Raw genomic sequence first — 24,670 nt, forward strand, 5'->3', positions numbered from 1 at the left:
TTTTGTAATTGTTAATTCTAGAAGTCATGCAAATATCACTAGGTTTCTACGACCTAAAAAAAAAGTCTTATTGGTCAGAATTCTGAAAAAAATGCTCATTGTTATCCAAACAGAAACTTTGACACTAAATATTCAAATAAAAGGGGGAAAATGCAAATCAATCAAATATTTTTTTCTTTGGATAAACTGTATATTATTGTCTTTGAAAGTTATCATCAGAGCCATGCTTAATTCGTGTATAACAATGGCTATATTTTGAAATACTGAACTATAACGGTCGATTCTAAAATTATAAAACTGGAACTAATGTTTTCGAATGAGTTTTTTTTATCAATTATGATTTTGGTATATTCAATTTATTATATTAATCATTTTTATTACCTTGCAATTAGTAAAACTTAAATCCAATATATGAAGAAAAAAACATCTTTAAATTACAAACAGTTTTGTTATTGCTAGTAACAACTACACAAATATTGATTTGCAAAGAGTTAAGATACACAAAATGTCCTTGACTTCTGTACTTCTCGTGCTTTAGCAACATGATTTGTCAAGATATACAACATGCTCTTGACTTCTGTGCTGCTCGTGCCTTAGCAACAAATCTAGCCACTTGTAATGCTGTTCCCATACTATTCTTGCCTTGAATAATATCCCCGTTTGTTGACCGATAGCCATTCTGCTGATTGCCCTGTGTATTCCTACTAGGTAAGCACTGCAACAGTTCGACACTTTCTTCGTATTCCGGATCGGCGATTGTCAACACGGTAAAACTTCCGTCAACTGCCCCTATAACTAGCGTACCACCTTCCGGCGTACATGACATAACTTTTACTTCTGCGTGCGCTTTGTAATTTGCGATACGCTTACCGTCTGATATACGGAACACGCGGATAGTGCGATGACCAGAATGATAATACACAACATGGCGGTCGTTTTCTGTAAACATAACGTCAATACTGAATACACCTTCTGCAATTCGAGGAATATATGTTCGTAATGTTTTGCCAGATTTTAAGTCTAAAAGTTCTAGACCTCCTCGATTTGGTGCAAAAAGTCCCTGTTTTCCGGTTTTCATCGCCATGCCGTTCCATCTAGTAGTAGATCGTACTAAAGTTTTTTTCTTTAAATCAAGTATGTTACCTTTGAATTCATCAACTACAACAATTTGGTTCGGATCATGTGGCATCGGCTTTAAACATGTCAGTTCTTTGTAATCATTATACTTCAATTGCAAGTTGTACAAGTGTGTTCCAGTTTTAGCATGATATACACCGAGTATATCTCCACTTTTATCGCTTGCTGGAACAGCAAGAAATGACCCATCCATAGTAAGAACTCCCTTTTTGAACTTTTTAATGTTGTATTCAAATGTGAACACTGATTCGCCTTCGGGAAAAGTGTATGCAACACAATGACCTTTGTTAAAACCCAATGTACCTATTGCTATTACACGAGTATCATCCTCATTCAATAACAGTTGCTGAATATCTTTTTGCTGAATTGATTTTCCTACGGTTTCCTGACTTATTTCCCAAATCACCAATTTGCCAGTTTCTGCAGCAGCGACAAACTTTGCGTCCTTGTTGATAACGGCAAGTAAGACAACAGATTTGGTTTCCAGTGAATGTTCTAATTTTCCTGTCGCTAAATTCCATACACCTACACAGTTACGACTTGTAGTAACGCCAAAATGAGTTTCGCGTGCAAGATGTATGTGCTCAATAGGTTTTTCAAGCCTGTCAATGGAGAACACTTCTTCTAAAATGTTATCGAAATTCCAGACCTTGATTGTCTTGTCGATAGAGGATGATATGAGTTTGTTTGTTCCTGCTGTTACTGATGTCAGGGCTATAATTCTTCCAAAGTGAGCATCTAGAACCTTAACCATATTCCCTTGCTTTGTATCCCATACATACAAATTCTTCCTCACAGCCGCCACGACAAAATGGTTGCTTCTCGTAAACACCACTGAACTCAGGAGTGGATTTCTATTAGGAATGTTTCTGGTAGCAGGAGGAAGTTTAAGTTCCACCAATGAATCATTTTTCAAATTCCACAATTTGAAACCTAAAGCTATTGTCGCAACAAGATAGTTCTCATCTTCAGATAGAGTTAAGCTGAACACCATATCTTTATTATCTCCTAAAGTTCTGTCGTAATGCCAGGCATCATCTGATTTCTTGTAAACAGCAATATTATTATCGCTTATTTCGATACATGTATATAGAATCATCTTATCTTTGGATACAGCTATTGCACTATGAAATTCAAATGGTTCTATAGATTGGTCTTGAACCTCTATAGCCATGTCATTGTCACGATCGGTGCCACTTTTAACAATAAGATAAGTTTTTTCGTCAACACCAAAGTCGACTGACATGAGTGGCATTTTGAGTTGAATTGTATGTGACGAAATATAAACACCGTTGATTGTGTATAAATACCATTCTTTGGAGGTCCAAGCAGCAACATGTGTATTTGAAACCTGGGTACCAATGACAGATTCTGTATTACCTTTGGTTGTTGGGGTTATTGATATAAAATCACCAGTCATGATACAAGCAACGATTATTTGGTTATTGTTTGTGTAACTGACGGCAAAGATATCATTTGGTGATATTGCAAGATTTTGCATTATGCCTTCTATTCCTGGAATGATTTGTCGGAAAACATCTCCACTATGTAAATCCCATATAATAAACTTATTTGATACTGAGACTAGATACCTTCCTGTAGATGTGCAGCATATTCCAAATGGTGCAAACGGGTGACCTTCCAGTGAAAACTGTAAAGGACCACCAGGAGTATGAAGATGATGATGAGCAGGGACTAACGAACAATTGACTAGACCATCGGAATCACACTGCTGAATCAGACTTCGAATATTTAAATTAGACTGGAAGTATGGCAATAATCTACCAGTAATCTGAGGGCCAAGCATACTTGGATAATGATTCAATATGGAGCTGGATAAGCGAATTGCATCAGCAATTAACTTAACATCTTTCTGATATACATGTTCTAACAAATCTTCAAAATCCGCCACTACCGCTTGCAGTGGATTTGAACATAGCTTAGCATGCAGCCAGTTGTAATTAAATAGACATGTGTTATACAAGTCTTCGTACTGGTGAGAACGCACAAGATGGAAGGGAAGTTCATTTAACTTCCGGAGGTTGTAACGAGTAAGTTTGCCATCCTGGTCATGAAATGCAAGTGGCTGTAGAGGAACTTTACGATCACTTTCGCCTTTCATTTCGTTCAGTTGAAACATCCGCCGTTGGTGTTCTGAATATTCAAATGGTTTTGGAATTCCTCCACCCCATGTTCCCATGAAATATTCAGCATTTGATGCATGCATTTGTGCAACAAAGTTCAAATTTCTGAAATACCTCTCTCGGGCAGCTTCAATAAATTGTCGATGGTACCAATTAATGACACTTACTCCGTCAGCCTCTCGTTCAGATAAGTATCCTGGCAGATCACTACGGATTCGTGTCCACAGTAGAGGTGGGATCCTCCGAACTGGAGGCAAGTGATACTGATAAACGTCATTCAAAACCTTTTCATCTAAAGATAATAAGTCTTCCAACTCGCTCTCTGAAACTCCACTTTTTGCTGCAGTGATGTATCCTAATGCATGTGCCACTAATGTTTTGCCGTGTTGATTTTCAATACGTTCAAAAAGCTTCATAATGCTATCATGGATTGTGAAGTCTAAAACAGTTTGTTGTGGTTTTGTATATGACTTCCAACGACAAACTTGATCGAAAACAAGTTTTACAAAAAGTGGCAGATTGCATTTAGTAAAGGCTTCATTTACAATTTTCCACTGCTCCTCTGATATTGTCCTATTTGCATTTTTTAGCCAAAACGTTAAAATCGTTGTACTCAAACCTTCGCCAAGTGGCAATACTTGAACATAATTTTCTTTTGGTTCAATCATGATTTTCAAATTATCTAATATATTGTACATGTTTGGGAGGGTTGAAACAATAAGTTTGACGTGAGAAGGCAAAACCGCTGGTAACCATGCTAACTGATGAGCACCATCTGATCCCGATAGCTGATCTAGTGAATCGAATATCAGCACGATAGGCTTTTCCTCAGATGCAAGTGTTAATAAATTTTTGAAATGGCCTACTAAAGGAGATAATTCATCAGGTATATTGTCAACCGGCTGGTCGTACAGGAGAGATATCTGTTGTATGACACTCGTTAACAATGGGATGATAGTCGAACTGTTTGGTGTTGTTCCTAGAAATCGTAGAACAAGAGTTGGCTCGTTATCCTTTTTCTGTAACCATGATCGTGACTGAAATTATAATTAAATAACTAGTTATCTAGGTGTTTAATTGAAGCGACATCTGATACAAAAGTCTATTGCATATTGTGAATGGTAGGGATAAAAGATTGCACAATTTATTGAAGATTATGTGTTTAAACACTGCAGTTATACATAATTCTGTTTGTATTATGATAAAGTATATCCGTTTTATAACGAAACTTTGCTGTATCGATCTTTAGTGAATTATAATACCCCTTTCACATCTGTTTTCATGTTATTTAATGCTTTAATTTTGATTGTTATAGTGCAATGTCACTTTCACCACTCTACAATACTTCACGGCGACAAGCGTTTATCAGTGGAAGAATATATAGTACCCAGAGAGAACCATTGATCTTCTGCAGTAAAACTGGCAATAAGATGGCAGTCAAACGCACTATTTCAATGGCGCGATATATAAAACAACAATTAAAGTGACACAAAACAAGCAGGTTGTACACACAGTGTTAGTAATTAACGAAGTTAAGTGTCCACAAGAACTGCTACTCAAACAAATCTTAATAAAAAACTAAAACGAAGAGCAAATTATCAATGTAAATATTATTCAGCAACAACTCACAACCTCATTGTTGAAAGGCTATTGAACTACGTAGACCTCTCGAGCTGAAATGCATTCATAATTTCAATCGTTATAAAAATAAGGAGATGTGGTTTGACAGCCACTCTGCCAACTATCCTTCAGAGATCCAAATTAAGTGGATGTGAGCAATTATTACGTGAAACAACTCAAAAAAGAATCATAACAATTCACGAAAAACAAATATAACATACATGAACCAACGAAAACCACCTGACTTTGGGCTGACACATAAAATTTATTCAGGGTTTTAAACTGAGTGCATATCTAAAATGGACACATTTGAATCATAAAAAATCAGTTAAATATAAAAAGAAGAAGATGTGGTATGATTGTCAATGAGACAACTTTACAAAAGGGACCAAATGACTCAGAAATTAACAACTGTAGGTCACCTTACGGCCTTTAACAATGAGAAAAGCACATACCATATAGTCAGCTATAAAAGACCCCGAAATGACAAATGTAAAACAAAAAAAACGAGAAATCTAACGGCCTAATTTATGCACAAACAAACAAGTTTATGATATAATTACAGCTAACTGTGTTATTTTAGTATGCCATTTGAGTTTTAGATTCTTAGATAAAATCAATGCTGATACAATCACAAACCAAATTTCATCTCTAATCTGATACACATCCATTGAAACTGAGCAAAAGTTTCAAAATCAAAAGACCTTGTCTGAATAATCTACATGGAAATTAGATGTGCAAATGCTCTGCATTCATAATATAAGTAGTTTCTGTTAAACTGACCAAACACAAAATTTAAGAAATTTTGGACACCGCTTAAGTCTCCTGTTTTGAATTCTTCAAGGCGAGAAAATACGAAAAATAAAAAAAAAATAAACCGTGTTTGTACTTACTTGACTTGCTCCTTTGGCTGTTAAAGATGTTTTACCACAACCACTTTCACCATGCAGAACAAATGGGAAATTAGAACCTCCGGTAACGTAAGCTTTGATTTGGTCAATGATATCCTGTCTTCCTTGAAACACTTTACAAAAGTTGACACATGCGTGTGAATGTTGTAAGACTTCCGTGTATACTGGATCCTGGGATAATTTCTCGTGTTGCATCATGGCTCTCTCTACTAAACTTAGAATTGATGTATGAAAATGTGTTGTGAATTCCTTGATATAATCTGAATGGGATTCCATATCGATTCCTTCCTTTCCGGACCAATCCACAGTGAAACGAGCGACATTTGATTCAGGCATTTTCTTTGCCAGTTTTTCATCACGTAATGTTTTGAGTAACTTTTGCGCTTCGCCATCAACATTTCGAGCTGCAAAGTCAATAAATTTGGCAGCAAACCTGAGAAGTCCGACATTGATATTGCTAATTTCCCGGATGTAAGCTAGAGTGTGGTCTGTTACATTTGGAGCCTTCAATATACCATGCTCTACTTCTCTTTCTGTAACTGTAAAACAAAAACATTGGCATTTAATAATGTGTTAGTTGCAAATACATTTTTTTGTCACATCAACGCTTTAACTGTTTTTTTACAATGCAAAATAGATTTTAAATTAGGTTTGTTAGACAAGAGACGCATGTGGAAACGTCTTGCCTGCTTCATTGATCATGACTAAATTTTATGTTGATTGTCAAATATCAAGTCTTACAAGTGGTATGCATTTTTTTCTATTAAAAAAGGGGGGTGGCCAGTAGAACACTGTACAATATCGCATTGAAAAAAACTATACATTTTGTTTTCCTCATTCGTTGAATCATTAACATGATATAAAGGGCAACGAAAAAATCACAAACGGAAACTTTAAAAGACCAAAATGAATTTGCATAAAAGATGAAGTATTCAGGTCATCTTCCATATAAAATATATAGTGTTATAGCGATGATTTACCCCTTCGTCTACTAATCAATGGTTACATATTTATTTGATAATTTGATTTTTAACTTATATTTTGGGCGGCTTAGAGCTTTACATTCTGTATAAATACTTGTATACTGTTGTTGCCATTGTTTTGTTGTATCTTTAATGTTTACCAAATTCTCCTTTTATTTAATTATGTTTTCAAATGGAACTATTTAAAAACTTACCAGACATGAAAAAGTTGTGCATTTGTTCTCTGTCTATCCTTTTGGCAATGAATAAAACTTGCGCAGCTTTTCTGCAAATTCGTTGAAGCTTCGTAAACGTGTCCCACCATGTTGCTTGATCAGCATCTTGTAGACCTTTGTGTCTCTATACAAAAAGATAAAACACAAAGTGTTATACTTAAAAGTTCAAATTAATTATTTTGTGTTTGAACCATTAGCAAAGGAACAATATCATCATGCATCTTATAGTTTGTTTGATTTGTTATTAATAAAAGCATAATACTGCTACCTATCAATGACCGACAAACACAAACAGAGGGAAGCTGGCTTTTGTTACAAGTTTAACTTGTATGCAAAGATATGGAGCGCTTCGGAATATCAAAGACTATGTCAACAATATTTTTTTTATATCGGATTGGAATACCCATACTCAGAGACATAGACACACGTATGTGTATGTCTGTGCCATACTTATTAATTCCCTTATTATCCGTATCAAATAAATTATCACTTCCAGAATATGTTCTCAAATTTATATATCATTTTATCCAATTGAATCATAGCCACCTTATAATGACAACCAATCAGAACTAATAGTTTTGCACCGTTATTTGAATAAAAACAATGTCATACGTAAGTGTTCTTTAAGATATTATTAGAAAGATGCCAAATGCACTCATTATATTAAGGCAATTATAAGTTTCAAAAGAGAACTTCTACTTTTATCTTTGTCCATCTGATGAGTTAAGCCTTTTTCAATTGATTTTTATAGTTCGATCTTATGTTGTACTGTTATACCACTGTCCCAGGTTAGGGGGAGGGTTGGGATCCTGGTAACATGTTTAACCCCGCCACATTATTTATGTATGTGCCTGTCCCAAGTCAGGAGCCTGTAATTCAGTGGTTGTCGTTTGTTTATGGGTAACATATTTGTTGTTCGTTCATTTTTTTAATATAAATAAGGCAGTTAGTTTTCTCGTTTGAATTGTTTTACATTGTCATATCGGGGCCTTTTATAGCTGACTATGCGGTATGGGTTTTGCTCATTGTTGAAGACCGTACGGTGACCTATAGCTGTTAATGTATGTGTCATTTTGGTCTCTTGATGACAGTTGTCTCATTGGCAATCATACCACATCTTCCTTTTTATATATTCAGCCTAGTTAAAAATTAAGTACAATGCATTAAGTTGCATTTAAAACTGTGCAACGTTATAAATGCACATAATAAATTAATCACTAGTGCCTGTTGGGATTAAACTTACTTTGTTGTTAAAATTAGTAAGAATTGAACTGATTGGTTGTAGGATATAAACAGGAGGGACCGTGTTTTCATCTTGAATATACCACTTGTCCATCAGTTCAAGTTCTTCAGGTTCTCCCTTGATACAATCCCTCATCATTTCGAATTCTTTAGCATCAATATGCGTTGGTATAGGACGGTATCCATATTTTTGACCTAGAAATACCTGTAAATAAAAAACTAAAAGTTAATTTACTACAATCAGACATGAAAGTTCCAAAAAAATGCAATTAACCAAACCTAAAATGTTTCAACATCGATATGAGAGAAAATGATTTGTCACCTAATGCCATACAAAATTCATTGTAGAAAAAAAAATTAAAAATAATTATAATATAAATATTCGGTTCGAACATGTATTTTCAATTCAAATAGTGTTTTATTCTCGCCATTTAGTATGCTGGGTTTCAAAAGAATTCCGTTTTTCGCTACCTTAATCCTAGTACAACCGTTTTTATATAAAAGAAAGAACATTTGTAACTTCAGTTTTGTTTTTATCTACAAACTTTGAGAAAATTAAAAGCCTTCGTAGAAACTGCCTAAAAAAAATAGAATGAGATTTACTCTGACTTTGTTGACACCATTTTCAAAAGAATAGCATGGCCTTGTGAAATGCTAAGATGAAGGTACATAGTGTTAAAATGGTGAAAGACCAACAGGTTTATAACTATAAAGCAATGCATTCCTTAGGTCAGGAGCCTGTTGTTTCAGCAGTTGTCGTTTGTTGTTGTGATTCAAAAGTGTTTCTAGTTTCTTGTTGTTTTTTTTTGTATAGATTAGACCGCTGGTTTTCTTGTTTGAATTGTTTAATACTAGTCATTTTGGGGTTTCTATTAAAGCTTGTTGTTTGGTGTGAGCCAAGGCTTCGTACGGGGCCGTGCTTCGAAATATTTAATTTTTACACAATGTGACGTGGATGGAGATTGGTCTCATTGGCATTCATACATGTACCGCACATTGTATTTCTATATATTTAGTTATGTCTTCATATATCAAAACAAAATCACAAAATCAACCTTGTACTGATAAAAAAAGTCTTCAAATTTCTATCAATTTGTTCTACAGTATCAAATAGAAATCCTTTTCTAAGCCATGAGTTACTCACCCCTCCTTCGAATAAAATACTGATTTCATGTGAATAACCTTTCTTAAGGTTTAATCGGATAATGGGAATCTATGAATACGCGGAAAGTGTTCGAACGAATAACTTGTGTATATTTCTGAAGCAAACGGAAATAATTCGCATGTATGCCTCGTAGTATTCAAGAAAAATGAAGATGACATTTACTTAAATGTGAGACCGTTTCAGCCCATTCTCTTGTTTCACGCACGCGAAGGAATAATTTAATTACGTCTCGTTTCAATTATTACATAAAATTTTTATCATCTTCAAACAGCACCTATTGAATTTCAATTGAAAGCTACAAGCTCTACTTTCCGATCAAATAAAGTTTATAATTAAATTATGGAAATTTCAACACTGAACACTGATGTTGTTACAATTTACATTTTATCGTCATTTATATTCGATTTTCTTGTGAATATTTTATGATTAAGAGAGACAATAAAATAAATAAAAGGTAAATTGGCTTGTTATGTCTAATGATTCTTGATGATTTTTGATAATTTATGATCAATACTTAGCTTTCAACTCATTCTAATTGTCGATAACATCCAATTCAACTCTAGAAAAATCACATCATTGAAAAGAACTATGAATTTTTTTTTCTAGATCTCTTTATGCGTATTTTTTATATGGGAAAGCGTTGAGACCTGTTTGATGTCGCCTCTCTAGTCCGACATATACATATTTAAAAATCAATTTGGTTCACTGTCCTTTTGATAGTCGTTACACTATTAGGTAGCTCGGAATTGATAGATATGTCTGTGTATACTCTCCGCGAATTTATGTATAAATGTAGCTCCGAAATTTATAAGGATGCTACTATTAATAACAAACAAGTTATAAAAAACATCGCAAATTACAACACTACTTGTGAAATAAACGTGGACTAAAAAGATTGTGTTTGGTTATATCTCAAATGTCATTTAGTTGTTAGATATGTTTGGTTGAATGTCAAATGAATAAATTATTAAGGTACAATCTGATGCACTGCCATTTTGATTTTCAATCTTTATGCATTATTGTCATTTTGTTTATTTTTAATTTTTTTTACCTATTCTGACATCGGACTCGGACTTCTTTTAAACTGAGTTTTATTGTGCGTATTGCTCTTTGTTTGTTTTTTTCTACACTGGCTAGAGGTATATATATATATAAAAAAGAAAAACATGTTTTCAAAAATTGATTAAAGAACGATATTTCAGATTTTATTTTGCTTGTAATAATGTTATTTGTTTATGCTTCTTACCACAAAATTAGGTCCTATAGAAAGCCGCTGGCAGTTGTGGATCTCCTGCATACAAAGTGATGTTGTCATGTGATCATCTGTCGCCTCATCTCTTACACCCCATCTCATGTCAACAACCTGAAATATAAAAATTGAAAACTCAATTAGACATTTAGGGGCATGTAACCACAAAAAATATCAATGACAATTTCTTGAAAGCTTGAAGTAAACCGCAGAAAATCATCCGTTTGTATGTCAATTAGTATTTAATTACTCTATGTGGACTTGCAAGCTCGTGTTGGTGCGGATACCGAACAAATTCCACCAGTTCTATGTAGCATATCCCCCTTTCCTCCCTCTCTCGTCCCTTTCAACTTCATTTTTGTCCCTATTTACTTTTTGTTTACACCTATACAAAAATCTTTATGTAGACGTTTGAAATGCTTCAAAATGAAAATAAAATAATTTCCAGCAGATAAGCAAGTTAATTTTATGGAAGACCAACTTGACCTATGTCTGCTTTTTAGGACTTCTCCAGTCGTGTTTAAATGTCTACTCTAGAACAAACATGGGGATAGCATAATATAATCAGATGTGGTATAATTGCCAACTAGACACGCATCTACCAGTTTTCAAATGAAGATGAAGAAGGGTTTTTTTCTTCATTTTTATGGAACCCCCACTTTCTCAGCAATTCTCACAAACAATTACAAGGACCAGATTTTCCTTCAAGGACATCATCATCAAGCAAGTGAGATACCTCATGAACGTGAAATTTCTCATTTAAAATCCATTGAAGTGCCGTTGAAAAAGTTTCAAATAACAGACAGGACGAGGATGCCCCCATTGGTAGAGATGCATCAAGATAATATTTATTATCCCACAGAAATTCTAATAAATGATGATTTTTTTTTCTGAAATCAGAATTAAACGAAATGCGTCTTTAATGTCACTTTTAGCCGTGAGCCATAAGATTGGACTAATTCTTTAACTGTCTCATATTTTGGTATTACACTGCTGAAAATTCTAGAGTACCATTATTAACTAAATTTCCTTTAGGGTATGACAAATCATTAATTAATCTTAATTAACACGGCTCATTCTTTGGAAAAATAATAGGGAAAGGTGCATTTTTAGAAAGGACCTTTAAAACACCCCATCATTAATTCTCTTTCAATTCTTGATTGTACTCCAACTGGATTTTCTCTAGCGTTATGATGAATTCGAGGAAAATATAAATCCGATCTTGAAAAAGAAGAATTCATTGAAAAACCTATGTGAAAAACCATGTATCTATTTCCCTTTCTTGATTGTAACCCGATAAATATTTATTCAATTCATACACTTTTACCAGAGAAAGAAGATTTGACAGAGGTTGCTCGTTTAATTTGACCCTCTGTTCAATAGTTATCAAAAGTACCAGGATTATAATTTTATACGCCAGACGCGCGTTTCGTCTACATAAGACTCATCAGTGACGCTCAGATCAAAATAGTTAAAAAGCCAAACAAATACAAAGTTGAAGAGCATTGAGGACCCAAAATTCCAAAAAGTTGTGCCAAATACGGCTAAGGTAATCTACTCCTGGGGTAAGAAAATCCTTAGTTTTTCGAAAAATTCAAAGTTTTGTAAACAGAAAATTTATAAAAATGACCATATAATTGATATTCATGTCAACACCGAAGTGCTGACTACTTGGCTGGTGATACCCTCGGGGACGAAATGATGGTACAATCTTTCTCGCAGCAATGGACACACTGGTGGTTGAGTTTTTTAATATAATTAAATTCCTCTGACTAACAGAAGGCCAAGCAATTGCCGATGGGGAACTGAAATTGTTGTTGGACCCTTCTTGGAAACGTATTTTTAGAGGTTTTCATACATGCGCTCCTATCCTGAGACATGGCACTGTTTGACAGTTCAGTCAGAGATATAAACCCCCATAACTGTAATGTCCAACCCTTTTATATTTCTCATCATATGTTTTAAATTTCTAGCTGCTTGAAACCCCAAAGATTTAAACAAACCACGAATAGTATACCACACTTTATCAATGCCAACGCTTAATTAAAAGACTTCATCACAGGTTTTACATCGCAATTTCGCTCTGCAAGTATTGAAATTCTAACGAGAGGGTTCATGGTTAACGTTGCTGCATACTGAAAAGCTGTCAGCGAGTTAAAGAGTGATTGAGGACAATGATTCAAAGAAAATTTCTGAAGATTGGGATAAAATAAAGTATTTCTTTCAAGTAAACGTTTATGAACACCTGTTTTATAGTAAAAAATAGTCATTCCAGTATAAAAATAATTAAGACTATTTTCTCAAATTTGAAGACTTAAACATAAATGATTTCATATAAAAAGAAAGAGTCATATGATTTTGACTTTTGCAAAGAGTAGACCATCATCAAATTCACTTTGATCAGACATGCTGTCTGGTCATCAAACTAACTAACCGCACCCATCTGTATTAAAGGATATAAACAATCACTGTTCTCATCTAACAGTAAAAGTCTAGATAATTTCTGGGTGCGTTCTTTATGTTGTCAGTGTTTAAAATTAAAAATCTAAGACACATGACTTTTCAAATAACCGGAAAATATAATTCATCAACTCTCTATAAAATTTGGAAGAAATCGATTGGCAATATTTATGTCCATTTCAAATGCAATTATGAAAAGCCATAAATGATTAATTGTCATAAACGACCACTTTTCTTTCATTATTTTATCATCATCGCCTTCAATTATCTGTCATTTGATAAGATACGTTGTTTTATTTGTTGCCGTAAATGAAAACACAACTTCCGGTCTAACATTGTCGAACAATTATCAATTCCATCTTATTTCTAGATTATTTTCAATGACAACATTAGAGCTTAAAGTGGAGTTAATTTGGTAACAAATGGTTTGGTGAATTTGCAGAAATGAAGTTCAAACAAATATCTTAAAATAGTTTCAAAGTATGAGTTATTGCTATTTGTGAGGAGAAATTGAGATTTCACTGAAGCATAATTAAGGCCTGATTAAGTATCAAAAATAAGAAATTAAAAACATGTCTAGAAAGTAACAATCCTACATATTAAGATAAAAGATACATTTATATACATTTATATCATGTTCAAATGTCTAGTAAACTTTATAGCAGTTTTCTAACATTATTGATTTCAAATAGTAAAACATGTTGACTGTAACTAAAACATATTAAGATGATTATTGTATTAGAAATGAAAACTTCATTTTGCTTTCTATGACAAACGGGAAAAACCCTGTCATTTTCTGTAAACACCTTCCCAAGTCAAGAGTTTGTCATTCAGCAGCTGTAGTTAGTTGCTGTCTATCATAACTGTTTTCCCTTAATTTCTAAACTCGTTAAAATTGATGTAGATTTGTCATGCTGGTGCCTTTAATAGAAAAAAGTAAAATAACAAAAATACTGAATTCCGAGGAAAATTCAAAACGGAAAGTCCCTAATAAAATGGTAAAATCAAATGATAAAACACATCAAACGAATGAACACAAATTTCATATTCCTGACTTACTTTACCTAAGTTTTTTGCTCTATGTTGAAGGTCGTACTGTGGCTAATAGTTGCTTACATCCACCACAACATTTGGACTCAGACAGATACCACAATGTATGTATGCATGTCTATAAGTGCTTTATTGTTTTTAATTACCAGTTGAAACAGCTTCATGCATATTCAGTAAAAAACAAATTAAATTCAATTCAATAGAAGTTGCTGCATAGTGGGACGCACAAGATGAATGGTAAAAAAATACGACTGCCACTGGATATAATTATATTGTATGTTAAAAAGGGGGGAAATTTCTACTTTCAGGCTACTAACCGGAAACAAATGACTTACAAATCCAAATGCATGCTTTACCGCAGTTGAAAATAATACATGTCCAAAAATAACAAAATAGCAATCATTTGCAATGACTGAATTATTTAAGTACCGGAAGCTGTAATCGACATTATTGGGTCTTTGACTGAAAAGTTTTAGCTATAAAGCAGCGTCATTTGAGTGCTTTATCATGAGCAATAAATGTTAACCGGAAATACCTGCCACGCGAAAACAACTGAAACACAAGGTGCTTTAAAACATTTTTATTTTACGTTATAAGAGAATAATGGTAAGACATGAACATAATTGAAAATCGACTTGTAATTCATTGAAAGCTTCATTTAAAAATTTCTATATTGCGAACTTAAATCAGCAATTTAGCTATGATGCTTCGGAAATAGACTTCCAAGAGCGACCTTGATCGATACATTGAATTATGTAACACAAACGTTTCAATAGTTTTGAAGTTGACAATTAGTTGACCTACAGAATTACCTTGCATCGGATATGATGACAATCATTAGGATGCGCTCAGCACCCGTGTTACTCGCAGTGATGATGATTAACGATTAAATTTTGAAGGATATTTGATTATATCCATGACAAAATAAAGCATCGGATATTGACGATGTTTTAATTAGATTCTATAATTTCATAAAATGTACACTTTCATTATCTCTCATTTGTTCATTACTTTTTATTCACCACATACACTCGCAGTTCACCTTTAAAGGTATGACTATTTGGGAATTAAGTAATAGTATCAATGTTGAACAACACGACAGCCAAACTAAAACATCGATATTTAGTCCTATATTTGATAAAAACATGGAGAAAATGTTCGTGTTGATCGAAATATTGTTAGGTATGTTGTTCAATAAATGCGTGGACAATCTATCAAACAGAAAAATGAAGATATGTCAAATAAAGTTTGTATCAATTATGTTTTATTTATATTTCTGATGACAATTATATTTTCATTATCAATTGTGGTCATTAAAAAGTTAATTATTGACAGAAGACAGTAATTTATAGTTAATCAATAGCTTTATCAGTTCTCAAGTACAGGTTGTTACTAATGCGATACTCGAGTTTCCTGTATAAGGTTCAGCTCGCCAATACAATGTGCAAATAATTCAATAATATGAAATAAGGTCCATTTACAAACAGATACCTCATTCAATATATTACTTGACCAAGGCCTTGTTCAATAATTTGATGTAATATGGTAATTCCTTGTATTCCCGATTTTCGTTTTTACTAATATTGCGTTGTATACATGTCGTTTTCTGTTTCTTTGTTACACATTCATTTGGTTTTTTTTTATAGTGATTAAGATTACAACATAAACTTAAATGTTGACCGCTGTACCCAAATTTTTGACATTTTTACATATCATGTCTGTTTATTTTGTTCACACATCGTTATCAATGTAATGGAATTTTATGCGACTGTCGAACAATTGAGAGGTTTAGCTAGCTATAGAACCAGGTTTAATCTACCATGTTGTACCAAGTCAGGAATATGACAATTGTTATCCATTCATATGATGTGTTTGAAGTTTTGATTTTGCCATTTGAAAAGGGGCTTTCCGTTTTAAATTTTCCTCGGCGTTAGTTATTTTTGTGATTTTACTTTTAAGTTTCGAGAAGAAGCGCATTTCTAAGTTTTAAAACATTTAATGAAAGTTTAACCAAATTTACAATGACTAAAAGTAACACTACTGTTTCACATTATCTAAATGTAAACTTCAATATTAAAATCATAAAATCACTTTTTCTTTAATTCTTCTTTTTGCAATCAAAATTTTTCTGTAAGTATCCTGGAGAAAATATCTATAACCAGACTAAGCATTTCATAATAGCAACTTCTATTAACAAATTGACTCAATGAAACATTTACAGACACTTTTCTAAACAATGCATTTGTTAACTAACATTTCCTTTCTCTGTGATCTAAGTGAATTGGCATATTCACAAAGTAATTTCGACACAGTGTGAATTCAGCTCAGTTTTCTAGCTTGTATTTTTAAGCACATACTTTTACTTGACCTTTTTCGAACTTCTCTGCAGTCGTACAATAAATAGGATCAAGTTTTCCTTCAGACTAAAAATAAATCTTGACGGAGTCTGTCGATAATTTTCTGATGCCAATGAAAATCAAATATGTTGTTTTAATTAAGATTTTAATGCTTCTTTTTGTAACTTCATTGGGGTGTAAAAGCGTTGACCGTGCGCATCATTCGAAAAATGTGCGCACGGTCAACGCTTTTACAACCCTATGAAGTTATAAAAAGAAGCATTCAATACCTATAATTACATTTTTTTAGCTAGGATCATGAAAACACGATTTTTTTTATTTTTTTATTTAATTCACCTGTGCACTTTATTATGGGACCTCGTGTTATCATGAATGATAAGTTTTATTGAGTGATGCAATTGCTTAAGGAATTACACGCGATGTGCAGTTAGCCAATCAGATTAACGTATTATAATGAAACATACATCTAATGTAATTATGTGGAAATATATAGACTCAACAGTTTTAATTAATGATTAACTTCAGTCAACGAGTTCAAACCGTACAACAGACCCTGCTCATTTGTTCGAGACACAACGGATATAAATGCGCACCGTTGTAATCGTTGACTATTGTGGAATGCTTTTCTTGTTTTTCATTCTAAAAATCGCATACAATTTCAATTTGTAAAAATTGATTCTATGATATTTTGTCCTATAAAATTGTCCTATTTTTCAGCAACAAGTTTAGATATTCTATTAGCACTTATTTATTCGATCAATGATAGTTTCAATTCATATGCCCACAATCATTGCAATCCCCCTGTCAGTAATTTTATTTAAAATGCATACCGAAGATAAGGACAGATCATGTGCAGTTGTATTCACAATTAACTTAAGCTTTTATAAAGAAAAATGCCGGATGAGACTTGATGGAGAGTTTGACACTTACGACACAATGGTACATTTAATTATGGATTGTACGGTATGGAGTTTACAATATATACGTATAATGCTACGAGATATACGTACACTGATACAACATAAACGTACATTGATACGAGATATACGTACACTGCTACGAGATATCGTACACTGCTACGAGAAATACGTACAATGCTACGAGGTATACGTACACTGGTACGAGATATACGTATTTTGATACGAGATATACGTACTGATATGAGGTATACGTACGCTGATAAGAGATATACGTACAATGATACCGGCGAGATATACGTACACTGATATGAGGTATACATACGCTGATAAGAGATATACGTATAGTGATACAAGATATACGTACATTGATACGAGATATACGTACTCTGATAAGAGATATTAATATCTTATACATGCTTTGTCTACAATATTCAGTGAGTCCCAATAGCTCAATATCTAAAGAAAATGTTATAAGCTGACATATCTTTTGAATTCATAGAAAAGCTTTTTAAGATATTGTACTGTAAAATGTCATTATGATTTGATTCTCAAAACAAATACTAGTAAGGAGATGTGGTACGATTTCCAATGAGACGACTTACCACAAAAGTTCAAATAAGAAGATATCAGCCATTACAATTGGTTCTCCAGTCCTGGTATTGATACGAGGTATACGTGCAATGATACGAGATATACGTACAATGATACGAGGTATACGTACAATGATACGAGATATACGTACAATGATATGAGATATACGTTCAATGATTCGAGATATATGTACACTGATACGAGATATAATTTCAATGACAAAAGATATACGTACAATGGTACGAGATATACGAGATATATACGTCAATGATGCGAGGTATACGAGGTATCCGAGATATGCGTACAATGACACGGGTTATGTTCTTCTCATATATGTTATGATGGTATGATACTAAACCCCTAACGGGAAGGATTGTGCCTGATGTTCATATGATGAAATCATAATATTTCAGTCAGTTTAATTGAAGTCTGGAGCTGGCATGTCAGTTAACTGAGCACTAGTAGTCTGTTGTTATTTATGTATTATTGTCATTTTGTTTATTTTTTTTGGTTACATCTTCTGACATCAGACTCGGACTTCTCTTAAACTGAATTTTAATGTGCGTATTGTTATGCGTTTACTTTTCTACATTGGCTAGAGGTATAGGGGAGGGTTGAGATCTCATAAACATGTTTAACCCCGCCGCATTTTTGCGCCTGTCCCAAGTCAGGAGCCTCTGGCCTTTGTTAGTCTTGTATTATTTTAATTTTAGTTTCTTGTGTACAATTTGGAAATTAGTATGGCGTTCATTATCACTGAACTAGTATATATTTGTTAAGGGGCTAGTTAAAGGACGCCTCCGGGTGCGGGAATTTCTCGCTACATTGAAGACCTGTTGGTGACCTTCTGCTGTTGTTTTTTTCTATGGTCGGGTTGTTGTCTCTTTGGCACATTCCCCATTTCCATTCTCAATTTTAATGATACGAAAATTGACGTACTTCCTTAAATTATCTATTTCAACTATTAAAAGTATGTTTTAAATGATTTTTAAAACCATATTATAACAAAACTGATCCTTTTCCGAACTTTTATTGAAATGAAACTTTATCCAGTATTTAGTCTATTCTTCTCAATTTGAGAAGTGGAAAGGGAATGATTAATTGACAAAAAAGTACCGTCTATTTGCATTTTAATGTTTACATAAAATGTATGCTATTGTGAAAAGTGCAATTCAAATTCAAATCAATGTACAAACCATTACAATAAAAGTTTGAGAGGTGAGTCGTATTTTTGTTTGTATCGTAACTATAGTTATTTATGCTTTTATGATTTTTTTCATAATCTTTTTTTTTTTAAATTGTGAGTGGCCAATCATGACATTCAACATTTTTTATAAGATGTGGTTTTCTGTAGATATAACTTTTTACATTAAAAAAACATTCATATTTCTATCCTTTCTGTCCCTCCACTGTATAATTCTTCAGAAAAAATCTTCACTAAAGATCTAAAATCGTTCATAATAAATCATTCTTCTATACATCCATAAGCTTACAATAGTCGGCACACCTAAAGTAAACCAAACATAAAAATCCTTTAATAAATCTTGTGCAATACAAATGGCAAACTTGTCGACTAGTCGTAAATTATACCATAGGGTAAAGATTTCAAAACCTTAACACACTTCAATCATTTTAATACGTCTTAAGGTTAAATGTTTTATTAATACACTTAACTGAAGGACTAAATATATATAATCCTATTCTATATTTATTACATGGAGCATATTTTAGAGTTGTTAATCTTTTAAAGTTGAATATTTATTTGGATCATTGAAAGTTAATGTAAACTTTCTAAATTTATGTCAAAATAGTTACAATAAACTTCACACTTTCCTTTCAGTCATAATCTTAAGACTATTTACTGATGCTTAGAAAAATCTTCAATCTAATTAACACGTTGGTTTATCAAAATAATCAGGGTTTTTTTTAAGAAATGCTGTATAACGGTTATTCATCCAATATTGATGTCTGAAAGTAAAAGCATAATTTTATAGTCACCGGAGGAATGTTACCACTAAGCGTTCATATTATAATGCACTGTTTTATATTGATATGTTGCATTTTTTTCTTATTTAATTTCGATTTACGTGACTAAAAGATTAATTTGTATTTTCCCATTTATTGTCATGTTTTTGTTACTAGGTCTGTGAGTTACTGATTTTGCAATAGTTCCGTCTCTGACTGATTTCGCACTGGGTTCGTCTCTGACTGATTTCGCACTGGTTTCGTCTTCACTGACTGATTTTTACTAGTTCTGTAACTGATAGAAATTGTACTTAATCTAATTTTATCGCCGATTATTATTGAAGGCTTATATCGTGGTTGCAACGAAATTTTCAGAAAATCTTTAGTATTTGAAGGCACTGTGGAGCTTGTTTTCAAATGATTTTTATGGCCCCGCAACGTAGTTATCGGTGCCATATATAATAGTTTTACCCTTTCCGTAATTCTGTCATTCCGCAACAAACCATTATACGGACTTTTTTTCAAAACGCCTTCAGATATTGGGCCAATTTTTGGTATTTGAGTTAACCATGATGAGTTACAGATCAAGTCCAAGTTTCGTTCCGCTCCGCTAATTTTTGCCGAAATTACGGGCTTTGGACTCTGATAAATTGTTAAAAATCACAGTTATAAGGATTTTTTTTTCTAAACGCTTTCAGATATTGGGATGACTTTTAGCATGCGAGTTAACCAAGATGAGATACAGATCGAGTTTCTTTCCACTCGGCTAATTTTAGCTGTAATTTCGGGCTTTGAAATTTGATAAATTATTGAAAATCACAGTTATGCGGACCTTTTTTTCTAAATGCTTTCAGATATTGGACTGATTTTTAGTATGTGAGCTAACCATGATGAGTTACAGATCAAGTTGAAATTTCGATTCGCTTTTATTTTTAGGACCGAGGACGCTAATTTTTGCTAAAATTAAGGGTTTACAACTATGAAAATTGTTAAAAATCACAGTTATACTGACCTTTTTTTCTATACGCCTCCAGATTTTTTGTCCATCATGTTTGTGTCCATATGTGATATTGAAATTGCAGATTTTTCAACTTTTTGAGACGGGCCAATCGTGTCGCTTTGACACATCTAGTTGAGATATAAAACGCGTGAACTTTTCCAGGTTTACAAAGGGGTAGGCATACTTTACATTAGTCACAGACTACTCATAAATAGCAGACTTGGGTTCAGTAAAACCTTACACCATTTTATTTGCTCTTTACAATCATCATGATACGGTGTCTATGAAGTTAATTCCACAACAACAGGGAAAACGTCGATTCCCAGAACAACAGAACCGTTACATATCTTATTATTTACAAATCTTTAAAAAAAAAAACATCATTCTAATAATTTCTAAGACACATTTAAACAATTAGTATTTATCTTTGCATATTGTCTTTGCTTTAAATCACTCTACTTTAGCTATCTTAAACAATAACTTCAATATTTTTTTTATAAAAAGTGGCAAATGGTAGCTAGTGATCAGACAAATCACATTTGAAAATTATGGATATCAAGATACTAAAAATATGTCAAATGCAGGAATAATCATCCTATGAGAATCGAAACATGCATATAATTTCTTAAAAGTGTTCCTCATTGTTTCGCCTACATGTTCTAAAAATATTCTACTATCATAGCTTTTTAAATGACATGGTATCTGGCAATCTTTAATTTGTAGTAAATGATCGAAACAAGGAAAGATTATTTCCTTAATAAAAGCGTTTTTGGTATTTGATCGTTGATTTTAAAGATAATCACCAATGAACACCTTGAGTGAATAGTGAGTGTTATTTGTTAACTTTAATTTGTTACAAACCCTATACAAATATTTCATTTGCTATATAATGCACACAAATCAAATAAACGGACAATGTAATAAGAAACAAAATCATAAACCAGAGGAGAAAGGTAAATACTTTAATTAGTATTCTATATATAATTACAAGATTATCACAAAAAGTAATATGTTAAAGATAATACTGTAAAGTTTTGATCGTGTCGAGTGAGATTAAAATAATTACGTCGAAAGATATTCTATTGTCCTGGCTAATATATCTTCTAAAAAATATAGGGCTTAAATAGAACGACTTTCTGTGCTGAAGTAAAAAATCAAAACATTCTCACAATATCGGAACACCATGTACAGTGAAATATTAGCCACTGGACGTTAAGTTACCAATTATAGATCAATTCAAAATATGTACTTAAAGAACACGGTAGATTTTCAAATGAAATTGTCACAAATATGTTAACGTATAAAACTGTTTATTGAACTACAGTAGATGGTAGATAGTTGTAAGTTATAATATTGACAAATGTATGTCCTTGGTTTATCATTGAATTTCTTTTGCAGGACCACAATTCATTCGAAACGACACAGTTAAAACCATATTCATTTCAACAAGAGGGGAAAGATTCCCTTTTTATTTATTAAATATCAATGTTTAAGCAAGAAATATGTAGTAGTAAATATACAATCATTGCCACAAGGCATAAATAAAAAAGGACTTGAACCAGTCACTGTAGAAACAAGGATAAAATACAAACAAAATCGTGAGGAGGACCGAAAGATATTCATTTCAACAAACCCTACAGGCCAGCATATTGTCAGTTCATTTCACGACTCCGAGAAAGCGTGCTGATGTGGACTATGAAATGTAAACAGGTATAAGTATCTATTAAAGAAACTAAAATGTCTACGTTAATGGCCCAAGCAGTGATCAAAAAGAGCAGGTCACATAAAAAAATAATCGACTAGACAAAACACGACCATACCTCTACATTGAAAACGACGGAGATATATCGAGTGCAAAAGACTAAAAGTGTGACTATAAATTCTTCTATCATAACGGGTTGATGCATCATATGAAATACCATCACGAATTAAACCATTTTCCATTAGATAAAATTTAATAAAGATTGGTTTGTCTTTCATCCAATATCTGTGAACCCAAGATTAAGAGAAAGATCAAAGGATTTAAATCCTATGACAATGTGTAAACACTGGTCGACATGTTTATCGAAACACTAGGTTATTAATGAATATAAATATGTCTAAAATTCAATGATATAGTATAAGTCATAGATTGATAGGTAAGGTTGGGGTGGTAGAGTTTGAAGTAAGTCATGATCAATTTATAACATCATTATTGCTTTTCAACATCAATACTATCTATTATAACCAGAGTGCACACGCTGAAATGTCTCGCCGACATTATATATTATTTTTCATGATTTAACTTCTATTGAAGTGTGCAATATCTATACTTGAATACAAGTACCACAAATTAAACATAAACAATTATAATCAATGTAAATGCGGTCAAGTTGAGATTAACCCTATACCATACAGACATTTACACCTTACAATTAATACAATACACCAAATATAAATATTATATGGCGTATTGCCTATTTGTGTTGCTCAGTCTTTAGTTTTCTATGTTGTCTGTAGGTTTTGTGGTTTTTGATCTCAGTTCATTTTTAACTTCTGAGTTTGAATGTCCCTTTGGTATCTTTCGCCTCTCTCTCTCTTTTTTTCCCTTTTGCTTTGATATGATATCTAGACACAGACATAAGCCAGGGCCGAGTAGTAGTAGTAGTCCGACAATGTATCACTAGCCTGTCAACACCGAGGTTGTGAATTGAATCCTGCACGTGACAGGTGCGTTCGACTCCATTCTTAAATAAATAAGATTGTCAATTTCCCTACCAAAGGTTGGTGGTTCTCCTGACACTCCGGCTTTCTCCGCTAATAAAAACTGACCGCCACGAAAAAGATCAGTTGTACTGTAAGTGGCATTTTTAAACCAACCAAACAATCAATCAATCAATCCTAAACTAATAAAATGAACATTGATCAATACACCATGAAAATTAGGTCAATGTCATATGAACCTTCAAGACAGACACATGTACAATGTAGCTTGCAATTATTCTATACACTAAATTGTCCTATTGAGAAATGGCACAAATCGCAAAAAAAATAACATTATCCAATGACTGATGAAAAAAGGTCAAATAAAAATGACAAAAGAGGGACGAAAGATACCAGAGGGACAGTCAAACTCCTAAATCTAAAATAAACTGACAACGCCATGGCTAAAATTGAAAAAGACAAACAGACAAACAATAGTACACATGACACAACATAGAAAACTAAAGAATAAGCAACACGAACCCCACCAAAAACTAGGGGTGTGCTCCGGAAGGGTAAGCAGATCCTGTTCCACATGTGGCACCCGTCGTGTTGCTTATGTGATAAAAAATCCGGTAAATAGTCTAATTCGGTAGGTCACATTCATGAATGGGAATGGGATTGTAGTTACGACGTAAGGAACATATCCGATATCATTTGTGAAACGGTAATTTCATAACGGTCAACCAACCCGTGATGGCGTCCGTAAAATTTATGAAGTGATGATTTCAACTTCATCATTTGGAACTCTTGGTTTAATAGCTTCCTTGTGAGCAGCAACCCTCCATCAAGAAAATCATGCAATGTACACCTTACAATCATATACATATGAAAGTATCACGTGTCCATTTATCTTTTATGGAAGAGTGTGGATACAAATATTATTTCATCAGTATTTAATGCATAATGATGAACAGTC

General features: G+C 33.1%; 1 protein-coding gene across 1 annotated transcript in view; it reads right to left on the reverse strand.

The window, feature by feature from the left end:
• Window positions 1–524: 524 nt before the first annotated feature.
• The window catches only part of LOC143064142 (NACHT and WD repeat domain-containing protein 2-like), a 35,654-nt gene continuing 11,508 nt past the window's right edge, over window positions 525–24,670 (reverse strand). The window contains exons 3-7 of the mRNA XM_076236763.1: window positions 10,664–10,780; window positions 8,254–8,457; window positions 6,990–7,134; window positions 5,795–6,351; window positions 525–4,318 (exon numbers count right to left, since the gene is read on the reverse strand). Coding sequence (XP_076092878.1) covers window positions 551–4,318; window positions 5,795–6,351; window positions 6,990–7,134; window positions 8,254–8,457; window positions 10,664–10,780 — 4,791 coding nt within the window. The 3' untranslated portion in view covers window positions 525–550. The remainder of the gene's footprint in view (window positions 4,319–5,794; window positions 6,352–6,989; window positions 7,135–8,253; window positions 8,458–10,663; window positions 10,781–24,670) is intronic.

This window comes from Mytilus galloprovincialis, chromosome 2 (genome assembly GCF_965363235.1).
Source record: "Mytilus galloprovincialis chromosome 2, xbMytGall1.hap1.1, whole genome shotgun sequence".
Classification (NCBI taxonomy): Eukaryota; Metazoa; Mollusca; class Bivalvia; order Mytilida; family Mytilidae; genus Mytilus; species Mytilus galloprovincialis.